Here is a 14,389-nt window from a genome sequence, read left to right as displayed (position 1 = left end):
AATAAACTTGTATTTGATCTATCACACGGACACTATTTTTGAAAGGCAAACAACTCCAAAGTTTTTGCAAATGTATTTTTCAGTTTTAAAAGTGGTTTTGAGATTACTGCAGTAATGGCAATAAAATAAGCAGTAAAATAAGAGAAGATACTGGCAGCAGTACTGAAACAGTCTTGATTACTTCCAAACTAACTTGCATGCTTTATATAAATACTAAATGGTGCAGTACTAAAATTCTGAAAGGCTTTTACACTCTTCCCTGTCAGTAAAGGATTCTGTATCTTGTACCTTTATTTAGGAAGAAGTGTTCAGTAAGTGCTGGTGCACTTCTTAACTTGTGGTGCTTGCTGTGTGTTTTGCATCACCTTGCTTCACTTCTTGAATGAGTTCAACCATTGTACTCCTTATCTAAGTGCAGGACAAAAAGAGGTCGGCCAAGTATCAGCTGTATGGCCTTCAGGACTAGATTTGAACACTGACTTCAGTCTTGCACAGGAAGAGTCTTTCAAAGCAGGAAGTCTGTATGTCCTGAGAGAGTCCAAGTTATAGGAAAAAGCTGATCTTTGGCCTTGTTGAGAGTTCAGGCTTATCATACAAGACAACTGTGGCTTTGTGTATCACAGCTGTTTAAAAGGGAGGATGGGTGTGGAAAAGAGCCCTTTGCAGTGTTGATCTGCTACTGGCATCCCAGCTGCTAGAGAAGCAGACTGGAGCTGGCAGTTTTCTGGCAGTTGAAGATAACTAATTCCCAGTTATCTTTTGATTTTTCAGGGTCCAAATGGCCTTTCTCTAGAGCAACAGCCAGAGTATTATTTGCTAGCACTTAAAATGAAAGGAATAATTTCTGCTGAGTTGAGTTTTTTCCTTATAAATGCTTTTATTATATTCTCCTTTGAAAATACAGGCATAATTAATTAAAATATGAGGAAAAGCTAGATGACAGTGGACCTACATAAATGAATCTTAGCTCATGTTTTCTTTTGTCTTTGTAAAAATATCTTCTAGCACCCTAAATTACATGAAAAAAGAGGAAGGAAAGCATTCAAATACTGCTGAACAGAGTTGATGAGACCATATGGGGCTGTGTATGAGTTTGGGGCCGGCAACAAGCCAGCTGTAATGTGTGGCTTCCCAGTTTTTTCTGCTTCCTTGCTGCTGCTGATGCCTGAGTATCACAGTGCCACAGCAATGGTAGAAAGACATCTCCAGTACACGTGTGTGCAGGGCAGAGGTCTGTTTCAAAGCACAGAAAAGTAGCAGGGTGCTATCTGACAGAAGACCAGACAGTGGTGGTATTGCTCATCTGCTTTGTTTCTCATCTGGCTGTCAATATATTTTTGGTTGGTCTGTTACTGCCTAGTCAAAGCTACCCATTCTACCTTAGTCAAACTAACAATAAACTGTTTCTATTACTGAAATCCTTGCCTGCTTGCTCAGTCTCATGGAATGACTCCTGTACATGGGATTCTGATACTGAAAACATTTTGGGTTAGTTCTGTATATGCAGGATGTGTGCAGGGACCTCCTTTATACTTATGTGGATAGATACAAGATCAGGGAATGTGTTTTTCTAAAACAGCCTAAACATCTAGTGGATCTGGTACTTTTGAAGTGGCATGTGCTTCCACATGTATGCTGCCAGGTGTGGTGGAATCTGTTCCTTCAGTGATGGTGAGATCTCTGTGAGGAAGTCCTGAATTAGAGCATGTGTAATGCCATATAACATCAAAGTTTGCACATGCTTCACAGCATCGCCTCTCAGGGTGCTTTTATATGCCTTGGAAGCATCTCTGGCATGAATTAACTTTAAATACCTTAAACTCCTTCCTGAGGAGGTGAGCTCAAGAAAGAGTTGCTTCAGGATGCTGTCTAGTTTGCCGCAAGAATTTACTCAAGGCAATCAGTTTTAATTCCCATTTTGTACAGTAGAAATGAATGTCAATGTTTACAGCTTGTAACCAAATTACTTCACGTACCTCTGGAAAGCTCACAAGCGATCAGTGGATGATGGCCTGTCTGTTAGGACAGGTTGAGTGTGTGGGTGCTTGCCATGCTCAACCCCTGCCCTACTGTCACCTGGTATGTCACTTGGTGGGGAGCAGCTATGCCCTCAGACTGCTCTCAGTTGTGCTGTGGCTGCATCTGAGCCTGGGTGGAGCACACGCTTCCTACCTAACACACTTGCTGTTCTCCAAAATACTTGTCCATAAGCATGAAGGAGGCTGAAAATGGGTAAAGCACTGGATTGCTGTGTATGCCATGTTATGTGTGTGTGCCAGCATTAGAAGCCCATTTTCAAAGCTTCCGGGGGCCAGAGTTATGGGTACATAGAGTGTAAGACACTTCATTTTTCTATGTTATTATTTTATCCTAGTGGCTGTTGGAATATCAATGATTAACAAGAGTTTGGAGAAAGGTGATTCACAGCCAATTCTGATGACACTGCAGTCAAGGTTTGGATTAAGAGTCATTCCTGAGTGTGCTGAAGCCTACTTCAGAAACCTCTCTGAAGCCAAGAACATGAAAACTACAGAAGGTAAAATCTTCCTGAACAGGACAGTTCCATATGTCCATACCACTGAGGCAACCAGAAAGCTAGAACAGGAACTTCACCTAAAATCACTGTAAATTGAGGGAGGCAGCTGCTGCTTTAAAATATTTTGATAAATGTTATACTTTTCCTAGTGCATTTTACAAGACATTGTACTGTTGCACGCATAATACAGACCACAGTACATGCTGAGAAGCAAGTCTAGTGATTACCAGGGTCTAGCTGAGACTTTCTAGAATCTCAAACCTGCCTCTGAGTGAATTTAGGGCATCTTCTCTGTGGCTGTCAACAAACTAGTCCATTCTCCTAGAAACCCATATTACTCGCTGACAATTCTTTTTCGTATTAACAGATGCAGAGATGCACACATCAGTCTTACAGATTGCTGTAACAAATCAAGCCAGTATCTAACAGTGTTCACAGCCCAATTATGGTCCCTATGCATTGCCAGAGCAGCAGTTACCAGCAAAAGCTGGGGCTGGAATCTGTTCTTAGCAGTTGAAGGGATGTTTTGTCATGTTAGAGCTGCAAAAGCAGGTCATTACTAGCAGCAAAGGTTAGCTAATGGTTACCAAAAGAATTACTGTCAGTGTAGTACCCGTTCTTACAGTAGATGGGCATGTTTCCCTTTGCAAGGTGAGTATTTTGAAGGTCTTACTAGTTTCATCTTGGAGCCTTTTGTCCCTAAGGAAATGAGGTTTTTCCTGCCTGTCAGGATGTAGACCAAAGCAATAAACAAGAAAATGATGTGGATATAGGAAATGGTGGGGGGGGGGGGGTGGGGTGGTAAGAGTCAGTAAGTCCAGAATTCAGGCAGAAGAAAAATATTTTTTGTAAATACAGCTTTTCACTAATGAGTGATGGTGTAAGATGGAGAACTCACCATTTCAGAGCACTAACTTAGCACATTAGGGTCTGGAGAGGCTAGCAGTGGATCCGTACCAACCTTGTAGCTGTTTCACTGACCTTATCACCATTTTGTTCTAGAGGAATGACCCTCATCCACCTAGTAGGGTGTTTTGGAAATCCTTACTACAAAAAGGCTCAAGATACCTAGAGATTGTGTGTCAAAGGGCTTCACAGCAAGTACAAGAAGGGGAAATGAGTAGGGAGAGCTGTAATTTATCAGTGACACAGGGCACAAATCTCTGCTAATGGTATGAACTGCTTTTAGGTTCTAGTGAAAGTCCGTGGATTAAACTTGTAATGAAAGCCATGTATGATTACTATTACAATGTGGAAACTGAGGAAGGTACCTGTGTTGCCCCCAAAGGAGTTGTACCAAAAACATCATGGTTAACTGGTGAAGAAATCCAGGTAGGTGGCTAAAACACTCGCTTTTATTGCAAAAGCAGCATAAACATTTGAGAGTGTGAGACATGAAAATATGAAGAGGCTGTGGTGGGTTAAACTGAAGGTCACTTTATCAGTATCTGCTTCTGACAAGAGCAGCAACTTAAGTCTAAGCAGAGAGTGGTAGCACAGCCTTCTGCCTAGTGTCTGGCAATGGTTTAGGGATTTCCTTACTGGAAGTTACAGCATTTCTTTTAATGACCATCAGCAGACACCAATGTAGGAGATTCTGACTGGTTCAATCCTTTTATATTTTATAGGACTTTGCATTGACTTATAACAAATAATATTATGATGTATTTATGAGCAGGTGGAACAATAGTTTTCTGTTTAAATCTAATCCTTTGATTGCATTTTGGTATCTCCAGATTAAAGAGGATGAGTGTGCTATTTTATCTCCCTTGCTGTAGAGGTTTTGGGCTAGTGTGAAAAATAACTTTCAAGGAAAGCAAATCACACAAACCTCTGAGTAATTTGTTCTTCTATTTTTCTATTATTCTAATGTAGCTTATCTAAGTTACAGGCTTACTACTCTACACAAAGAACTTGGGTCAGTGTAAGTCCTTCTGAAATTCTGAATGCAGCAGTACTTGAGTGTCCTTCTAAACAGAGAACTTGCTGATTCAGTTAGTATTTCTAGATGTCTGAGTTGTACAAGACACTTCCGAGTGTAAGTAGAACCCTGCTAATGTATAAGAGAATATTGTCTTAAAATAGCATACCCCCTTGAATAACTGAAGCTTGAAAGCTAAACTGCAAAGATGGAGAGAACACAGTCCAAATTCCAGGATGGTTTTGTCTTTTAAATTACCTTTTTCCATCATCTCTTAACAGAGCATTGCTGGGCAAGTTACAGCAGATTACAATCGAGAGCAGCTGTGGCTTGCTAATGAAAATCTGATTGTTGGGCTGCAAGCCCGAGCAAGGGGATTCTTAGTCAGAAGAAACTATCGGGACAGAAAAGCCTATCTTCAAAACCAGGAACCATCTGCCATCAAAATACAGGTATTGTTCTAGAACAAGAAGGTAATGTGGCTCTGTCAGCTTTTGCATGTAACAGGACTGATTACTACCACTAGTAAAATTCTCAAATGAATCTGTCTCCCTGTTTTCAGCAGCAGCAGTTTGAAATTCTACATCTGCACATATATGTGATTTCACATAGCAAATATCCAATTTTAAAAGAATCTATCATATCCACCTCCACTGTAAGTTACTTGGGGAAAGCTCATTAATGCACAGCCCTGTCTTTGTTCTGACGTGCTCAGATTTCTTGTGGTGTGCCTAACTATGCACAGCACAAGACCAGAAGATATTTGTTAAGTATCGAAGCAAAAATTCCTTGGCAAAGCTTGACTTAAGAAATACATTCCTTACTAGACTATCCCTAGTTGGAAGTGGTTTGTTTCTGCTTCATGAAGTCATAGCTGAGCAGGGAGTGGCAGCTACCCTGGTGTTCTTTGGCAGTATTTCTTGGATGCTTCCAGTTTGCTGAACTCCAAAAGGTGTACAAAACAAACATTCTGCTGAGGGTGCAAACACTGACAGAGGCATGCACACCGTTTTTAAATGGTGAAATATCTAGCACCTATTAGGAGCAATTTATTCCATCACCCACTCACAAAAGGAAAAAAAAATACACAAATGATTTTTTTTTAATCTACAGAAGCTATATTTAACAATTCATTATGACAAATAGCTTTACCACTAGTAGTTATTTGGATTGACTTTTCACTTTCCAGCATGGTGTCCTAGCCTAGTAAAGAATTGTACTTTGATAGATTCAAAGTTGGTATGAATAGATTCAAAATACGGGGAAATGTAGGTAAATAAAGTTTTTCTGTTTTCTTTCTATTGGCATTAAAGTAGAAATTATTTGTGGAAAGGCAACAAATAGAGGACAAGGATGGTGTCACTGGCTGATAGAGATGACAGGCAAAAGCAGCAGTAGAAGTATCTGTTACCCTGTCACTGTGTTCCTTGACAAGTGTTTGTTTCTGAGCTAGCAAACAGAGTCTATTGAAGGAATTAATTTAGAAAAAAGGCCAGGGCAAGAACAATGTAGGTGCTGATAGATAAGGGACAACTTCTGGATGCAACAGAGTGACAGAATGGGTAGGGCTAGCAGAGACCACAGCAGGTCATCTGGACCAACCTCACTTTTCAAGCAGCGTTATCCAAGAGTACCTGGCACAGGATTTAATCCAGATGGTTCTGGAATATCCCCAAAGGCTCCACAAGTTCTCCGGTCAGTCTGTTCCAGTGCATGGTCACCTGCACAGTAAAGAAGTTCTTCCCTCATATTCAGATGGAAGTTCTTATACATTAGTGTCTGCCTTTTGTTCTATTGCTGAGCACCACTGAGAAGAGCCTGATCCACCCTCTTGATACTCTCCTTCAAATACTGATAGACATTGATGGGGTCCTCTCTCAGTCATCTCTTTGCAAGGCTGAACAGCCCCAGCTCCCTCAGCCTTTCCTTGTAAGGGAGATGCTCCAGTCCCCTCATCATCTCTGTAGCCCCTGCTGCCCCACTCCAGCAGCTCCATGTCTCTCTTGTCCTGAGGAGCCCAGAACTGGACACAGCACTCCAGGTGAGGCCTCACCAGGGCTGAATAGAGGGGTAGAATCACCTTCCTTTGCCTGCTGGGAATGCTCTTCCTAATGCCCCCTGGATCCCATGGATTTCTTGGCCACCAGGACACGCTGCTGGCTCATGGACAGCTTGTTGTCCACCAGGACCCCCAGGTCCCTCTCTGCAGAGCTACTCCCCAGCAGGTCAGCCCCAGGCTGTGCTGGTGCCTGGGGTTGTTCCTCCCCAGGTGCAGAACCCTGCCCTTGCCTTTGTTGAGTGTCACAGGGTTCTTCTTGTCCATCTCTCCAACATGCCCAGGTCCTTCTGAAGGGCTGCACAGCACTCTGGGGTACCAGCTGCTCTGCCCAGCTTTGTGTCCTCTGAATTTGCCAAGCAGGGTTCTGCCCCTTCATCCAAGTCATGGATGAGTAAGTTAAACAGTACAACATTGAACCTTGAGGGACAGCACTGGGGACAGCCCTCCAACTAGACCCTGTGTCACTGATCCTCTGGGATCTGCTGTTCAGCCAGTTCTCCATCCACTCACCTCCACTCACCTCACTGTCCAGTCATCCAGCCCACATCCCTGAGTTTGTCTACGAGGCTGTTGTTAAGAGATTGTTTGAATCCTTACTGACATCAAGTAGAGAACACCCACTACTCTCCCCTTACCCATACATGCTTACTTTAGCAAACCCATGGTAACTATTCCTGGTCATCATCTTGTTATCCATGCGGACAGAGATGGTCTCCAGGTTGAGGCACTCCATTGTTGTTCCAGGGATGGAAGGTAAGGCTGAGTACTGGGCAAGAGTATTTATGTGGGATGAAACCAGTGACTGAGATGCTAAGGATGTGGGTGTACTGATGATAAGAGTAAGGATGAATTCAGGAGGGTGAAAGAAATAGCACTGGACAATAAAGTGTGCTGAGATCGGTCAAAATTAACATGAAATGTATTAGGGTACCTAAAAAAATAGAGGCAAGCTTACCTATCCCTTAGTTACCTCTTTATCAATGGCAGATCTTTTCTATAAGAAACACTGTTAATGATTTTAGTGTGTTACATAGATTTAATAAATATCAGTTTCTTATTAGGGGTAATGGTCTCCTGCCTTCTCTAAAATAGGCTTTCTGGAAGGGATTCAAACAAAGGAAGAGCTATGTTGACAGATTAAAGGTGCTTCAAGGCAATGTTGCTGCTATTGTTAAGGTAAGAATGCCCAATGTGTTTTGGGGGCCAAGTGTGTTTTATTGCTTGATATAGGCCATCACCACCTGGGAATCAGAGACTGTGGAGTACAGGCTGGAGGTTTTCCAGAAATTGGCATGGCACTGAAAGTTGTTTAATTGACAGCCTAGGCAAATTGCTTCTTGAAAGCTCTGTATTTGACTTCCTGAACTTAAGGGGCTCTTGAAAGAGATTTCCTTACATTTCTCTTTCCAAAGCTAAACTAGGAAACATTTGGGATGACAGTGTATAATTTCCTTAAAAGCTGTTGTATCTCTCTGAAAAGCACTCACTTTGCTAAGATGCTAATGGGACTGTTTTGTCACGACTGGATTGTAGATCACAGATGGAATATTGTTACAGGATCTCCTGGTTTTGAGGGAGACGGGTTTAGAATTGACACCAGAGAACTCAAGATAGAAATTATTTCCAAAGATCATGTTACACACAGATGGTAGAAACTTCTAATTCAGCTTAATTTAGTGGTTTACTGGGGACCTCTTTATCTGGTCACTGACCAATAGGAGCCTGGTGGTACAGTCATCTACGGCCCTGAGCACACGAGAACAGCATGCCTGCTGTAGACATTCAAAAGTACATTTCAAACAGACACATAAAAGTTTGTGCAGTGTCCCTTAACTTTTAAAAAAATTGTATTTAATTTTCAGATTCAGTCATGGGTTAAAATGTGGCTAGCAAGGAGAGCTTACAGGAAACGCCTACAATACTTCAGGGATCATGTAAGTAATTTTTCTCCATTTAGAACATGAAGCATTGAAGTATGGTGGTATGACTGCATGAGCATTTCTGGGAAACAGGAAAGAGGGTGCAAATTTTGCAGTATGTTTCTGTGCAGAAGCATGTCACAACTAATTATATTGCCTAATCTTGATCCCTTTCAGAATGACCAAATTGTGAAGATACAAGCATTTCTTAGAGCAAACAAGGCCAGGGAGGACTACAGAACACTAAGTAAGTAGTAATAGTTGAATGTTTTATGTTTGGGGGCAAGTATGCTACTATGTTCAGTCAGGATTTTGTTTTTAAGTTTCACGTGAGATTTCTCAGTTTCTTGTTTAACTTCAAAAGTTGAGTGCAAGTGTTTGCAACACAATTGTTCTACAGCTGGAACTATTTTGCATAGTTGTACTTTTACAGTGCGCCAAAAATATTGTTAACTGGCATAAACTTCAAATTTTCTGCATAGTGATCCATTTCCTGAGGGCTTTGGGGGAGTTCAGTATTACATCAACTAACAAGCCTATTTTCTTCAACTACAGTTGGTGCTGAAAATCCACCCTTGACTGTTCTGCGCAAATTTGCCTACCTCTTGGATCAAAGTGACTTAGACTTTCAAGAAGAACTGGAAGTAACAAGGTTAAGGGAAGAAGTGGTTACAAAAATTCGATCCAATCAGCAGCTGGAGAAGGATTTGAACTTAATGGATATTAAGATTGGATTGCTGGTGAAAAACAGAATCACTCTTCAGGTCAGCAGGTTCTGTTCAGGCTCCCTTGGTAGCATGCACTTCCCCATGTTAAAGGGTTACACAATCACAGCTGAGGCTGGAAGGAATCTCTGCAGGTCATCTGGTCCAAACCCACTACACAAGCAGGGGCACCCAGAACAGGTTGCCCAGGACCATGTCCAGATGGCTGATTATCTCCAACAATGGAGACTCCACAATCTGAGCAAACTGTGCTAGTGCTCAGTCACCCTCAATTAGTCAAAATACTCCTGGTAAATTAAGCACTATCTTTTCATGTTTCTACCTTGTGCTAGATGTTGTTCTGTTGTCCTGACTTGTGTGTCACTGTGTTTTGCTACTTGTGGACAACAGAAATTACTTGACAGATTTAAAACTTTTTACTTCTTTTCTGTGCTACAATAGAGTAAACTTCTGATCATATTGAACAGTTCAGTGTTAATTAATAATGAATTAGTCTGAATAGGAGATCAGGCCTCATACAATCATTGTTGGCAAGCCATACTGATGAAAGATAAACACGTTAAAAAACTGGGTAGTGAATAGAGCAGCAAGATTTACAAAGTAGCTAATTAATGCACTTGGAGTAATAGTGCGTTTAACATGGTTGGGAAAAATGTTCATTTTTCCAATCTGCCTGTTTTGTGAATATATAATCCAGATTTTTTATCATCTTTCTGCAGGATGTGGTACTGCACAGTAAGAAGCTTAACAAAAAGAGCAAAAGTCAGCTGGAGGAGATGGTTATGGTTGACAAACAGGGCATCAAAGGTTTGAGTAAGGAGAGAAGAAAAAAGCTGGAGGCTTATCAACATTTATTCTACCTTCTACAGGTAAATTTTAATGCAAAAATTAACATGGGAGCAAATTTTTTAAGAAAAATTAGAAATATATTGTACTGATTATTTTGTTTTAATGATTGTAGTAGTGGTTATGAAAATATTTCCAAATAATCTGCAGACTGTAGCAGACGCTATGTCAATTTCTAATACCTCCTGCAACTGTGAAAATCTTTGTTTTTAAAGTGTACAGAAATATGGCTGGTTTTTGCTTGAGTATACTTTAGTCTTTACTGAACATTTCTCCTCTGTTTGAGGAGAAAGGTTTACCTCCATACAGTCCACAAAAATTACTGTCACTAGTAGCATACATTACATGTGGTGGAGAAGGAGTGGTCTGCCATGCAGTTCACATAATACGATGTATCTGTTCTTGCACTTTTTTCTCACCTCACTGACATTTTTCTAGAATTTTAGATCCTCCCAGGGCAGATGCCCTCCAAAGTATACATGGAGTTTGCAGAGTTCTCTTGGTAGATAGCTATTGTTGTGTGGTAAATTCTAATTGTCATCAGATACATTGGCTAGATGCAGAGAGGTATTACCCAGAGACTGCAAATAAAATCCTTAATGGAGTCTCTCACAGATTGTGCAGCATTCTGTGTTTCTTATGTACCAGCATTTGGAGAAAAGTAAAACTTGTGTGTAAAAGTGACATACATTTGAGTCAACATAACTGCTTTAGGCATGAACAAATGTAGAAAGCTGTGCTCCAAGTGGGGGGAGTTTGTCCTGGACAACCATACGCAAGTCTTTTTCTTTTTTTTTTCCTTTGTAGACTAATCCCACGTATCTGGCAAAGCTGATTTTCCAGATGCCACAAAACAAATCAACAAAGTTTATGGATACAGTCATCTTCACTCTATATAACTACGCCTCCAATCAACGGGAAGAATACCTACTTCTCAAACTCTTCAAAACTGCTCTAGAAGAGGAGATAAAGTATGTGCAATCACAAAAAGTATTTAGCTAGTTTGTGTTTTAGGCAGTTCAATGAATGATTAGTGCTTAAAGGAAACTGGTGGTTAATCTTTAAACTACCATAAAATTACATACATAATGTTATTACAGGATAACTTTGTTTTCTGGGTGTTACTCTTAAACTCAAGTGATTGTTGATTCAGGAAAAAAATAATTTTTCTATGGCAGACCACACTCCTCTATGAAAAGATGGTTTGTAAAAAGAGACTAGGGCTTCTTGGTTTGTGCTTCAGTATGTAAGGGTGCAGAAAGTACAGTAATTTCACGAATACAAGCTGCAGCAATTTGACAAAAATTTTGGTGGAAACCCAGAAGTGCGGCTAATAGTCGGGGGCGGCTAATATGTGAATAATTTTCTGACATTTACAACCCCAGACGTGCCAGCCAGGGCGCCGAGCCAAGCACCTGCCAGTAAAAGCCGGCATTCCGCGATTGTTACAGTGTTACTGTGTTGCCCTGGCTCCCTGCAGGCAGCACGGGGGGTGGGGAGAGAGGCGGGAGAGCTCTCTTCTTCCCTCCTCTGCCGCAGCCCAGGGGAGGACGGGTGGGGGGGCGCGCCGCCATTGCCGCGGCTCCGGGAGCCGACGGGAGCCCCGCGCAACCATTGCCATGGCTTGGGGAGGGGGGGGGGAAGTGCACGCAGCCATTTCCGTGGCCCGGGGAGGGGGGGGGGAAGTGCGCGCCGCCATTGCCGCGGCTCCGGGAGCCGATGGGAGCCCCGCGCAGCCATTGCTGCGGCTCGGGGAGGAGGCAGGGTGCTTTGTCCGCACCCGCCCGCCGCCGGCGCCACGGGCGCGGGAAAGCTCCGTCCCCGCCCGCCGCCACTGCCGTAGGAGCGGGGGAAGCTCCGTCCCTGCCTACCACCGCGGGGCAGCGCTGACCCGGGGTGACCGAGCCCAGGGGCAGCGGCGACCGGCCCCGAGCGGCAGCACCAGGCTGGGCCACCTGGCCCCGTCAGCAGCCCCTAGCGGGCCGAGCCTGCACAGCCTTAGCTCAGCCAGTAAACCCCGCCCTCCCACGGTTCTGTTACTAATTGCACGCGGGTCCTCGCTGCGAACGACAGAGCGGCTTATATTCGGGTGCGGCTTATTTATGGACAAAAACCGAAATATTTGCCAACACCCAGAGATGCGACTTATACTCAGTGCGGCTTGTATTCGTGAATTTACTGTATTCTCTTTCTTTATGTAATCTTATGTTCTTGTAAGTGAAGATTGGTAGCTTATCCTGAAATAAGGAAATGTTATTTTATGCCCTTAACAGAATATGGCTGAACAGGTACTTGGGTCTCAATTCAGGTATGAATTAGCTGCCATGGACTAAGCTGTGTTCTGGGACATTACTATAACGCATGCAGAATTCAGATGGTAGTTTCTATGTATCACCTAGTTTTATACAAAAGCCTTAAGAAACAGACTGTATAAAGCATAGAAATAGGGCGCTTTTAAAAGTGTAGGGTATGAAAATATGGGTAACTGCATATAAGTCAGAACTCTTCTGTTCCTGCTGCAGCTCTAAGGTGGACCAGATTCAGGATATTGTTACTGGAAACCCCACTGTCATTAAGATGGTTGTCAGCTTCAATCGAAGTGCTCGTGGACAGAACACCCTGCGCCAGCTCCTGGCCCCAGTGGTGAAGGAAATCATGGAGGACAAGTCTCTCATAATCAACACTAGCCCTGTGGATGTTTACAAGGCATGGGTAAACCAGCTAGAAATGCAGACTGGTGAGGCCAGGTGAGTGAGGAAGCTGGACATACTGTACTGCACACATGAGGAATCCCTCAGTTCTACTTTCCTATTCTTCCTCTGACAAAATGTATTGTACTTGTGCCCCCTCTCAATCTTCCTCCAGCAGAGACATTTTGGGGAGAGATGCTTGACAAACAGGTGCTTTATTTCTTCTGAACTATGCAAGGATCACTTTTGTTGGCATGATCTTTCAGAGTCAATTATTTAATCTTTATAAGTATAATAGATTATGCCATGGAACAACTTACAGTAATTTCACAACTATAAGGTGCACCCTTTTGACTAAAATTTTCCCCCAAAACTGGAAGTGCACCTTATAGTCCGGTGTGCCTTATCTGATGTACAAAGTTGCGACATTTGCCACCCCAGAAGTGCGAACCCGCCGGCATCGGGGCGTCCCCCGCGCGGGGCGGGCCCGCCGGCATCGGGGCGTCCCCCGCGCGGGGCGGGCCCGCCGGCATCGGGGCGTCCCCCGCGCGGGGCGGGCCCGCCGGCATCGGGACAGCCCCCGCGCGGGGCGGGCCCGCCGGCATCGGGACAGCCCCCGCGCGGGGCGGGCCCGCCGGCATCGGGACAGCCCCCGCGCGGGGCGGGCCCGCCGGCATCGGGACAGCCCCCGCGCGGGGCGGGCCCGCCGGCATCGGGACAGCCCCCGCGCGGGGCGGGCCCGCCGGCATCGGGACAGCCCCCGTGCAGGGGGACGAAAGCCGCCGGAATCAGATCGGCCGCCGTGCAGGGAGGGGGCAAGCAGCTGGAATCGGGGCAGCGGCGGCACGGGGCAAGCCTGCCGGTATTGGGTCACCCGGAGCGCAAGGGAACTCCTGGAACAGTGGGGCCCTGGGGATGCTGCGCGGAGCGGCGGTGGGCATAGCCCGGCCCTGCCGGGTACAGGCAGGCCTGGGAGCCAATGGCTGCCAGGTTGAGGCGGGGCTTCGGCCAGCAAGCGTGCGGGGGGAGCTGGGGGCGGAGCCTCGCTGCAAAAAAAAAGTGCGCCTTATAGTCCGGTGCGCCTTATCTGATTTACAAAGTTGCAAAATGTGCCGGCTCCCGGGGGGTACGCCTTATAGTCCGGTGCGCCTTATGGTCCTGAAATTACTGTAGTCTTTTTCTTGAGATTTTTACTAACAGCATGTTAGCAGTGTCCCAGGCTTTTGATGAGCTATGCTGAGATGGGGATATGGAGATGCATGCTTTATATTTTTGTTTTACTTTTGTCATTAGGGGAAGGCACATGATAACATGTGCACCTCCACCTAAGCGAATTACTTACCTCCAGAAAAAGGAAGCCAAAGCATTTAGACTTTCAATAACAAAACCCAGCTTCAGCTATATTTTTCAGATTTTTGTTCACTGATGGCCCTTATGAAGAAGAAAAAAAAAAAAGTATTTTATTCGCAAATGTACTTAACCTGGTTTAATATTTATTTTTTTGCTTTGTAGCAAACTGCCATACGATGTGACCACAGAACAAGCACTGACGCACCCAGAAGTGGTGAATAAACTTGAATCATCTATTCAGAGTTTGCGAGCAGTAACTGACAAAGTTCTCACATCCATATTCTCTTCTCTCAATATGATGCCGTAAGTGCTGAGTTAGGACTCTCCAAGCAGCAGTGCGTGT

At 44.0% G+C, this 14,389-nt stretch overlaps 1 protein-coding gene across 7 annotated transcripts in view; it reads left to right on the top strand.

Moving 5' to 3' along the window:
* Positions 1 to 14,389, top strand: part of IQGAP2 (IQ motif containing GTPase activating protein 2) — a 127,076-nt gene that overhangs the window by 98,006 nt on the left and 14,681 nt on the right. For all 7 annotated transcript variants that reach the window (XM_033085826.1, XM_033085824.1, XM_033085828.1 and 4 more), the window contains 11 exons: positions 2,375 to 2,536; positions 3,726 to 3,868; positions 4,739 to 4,909; positions 7,609 to 7,692; positions 8,379 to 8,450; positions 8,613 to 8,682; positions 8,991 to 9,199; positions 9,880 to 10,029; positions 10,814 to 10,977; positions 12,529 to 12,753; positions 14,209 to 14,349. In XM_033085826.1, coding sequence (XP_032941717.1) covers positions 2,375 to 2,536; positions 3,726 to 3,868; positions 4,739 to 4,909; positions 7,609 to 7,692; positions 8,379 to 8,450; positions 8,613 to 8,682; positions 8,991 to 9,199; positions 9,880 to 10,029; positions 10,814 to 10,977; positions 12,529 to 12,753; positions 14,209 to 14,349 — 1,591 coding nt within the window. The remainder of the gene's footprint in view (positions 1 to 2,374; positions 2,537 to 3,725; positions 3,869 to 4,738; positions 4,910 to 7,608; positions 7,693 to 8,378; positions 8,451 to 8,612; positions 8,683 to 8,990; positions 9,200 to 9,879; positions 10,030 to 10,813; positions 10,978 to 12,528; positions 12,754 to 14,208; positions 14,350 to 14,389) is intronic.

This window comes from Catharus ustulatus, chromosome Z (assembly GCF_009819885.2).
Source record: "Catharus ustulatus isolate bCatUst1 chromosome Z, bCatUst1.pri.v2, whole genome shotgun sequence".
NCBI lineage: Eukaryota > Metazoa > Chordata > Aves > Passeriformes > Turdidae > Catharus > Catharus ustulatus.
Note: the sequence above shows the minus strand (reverse complement) of the source record. Positions and strands in the feature narration are given on the sequence as shown.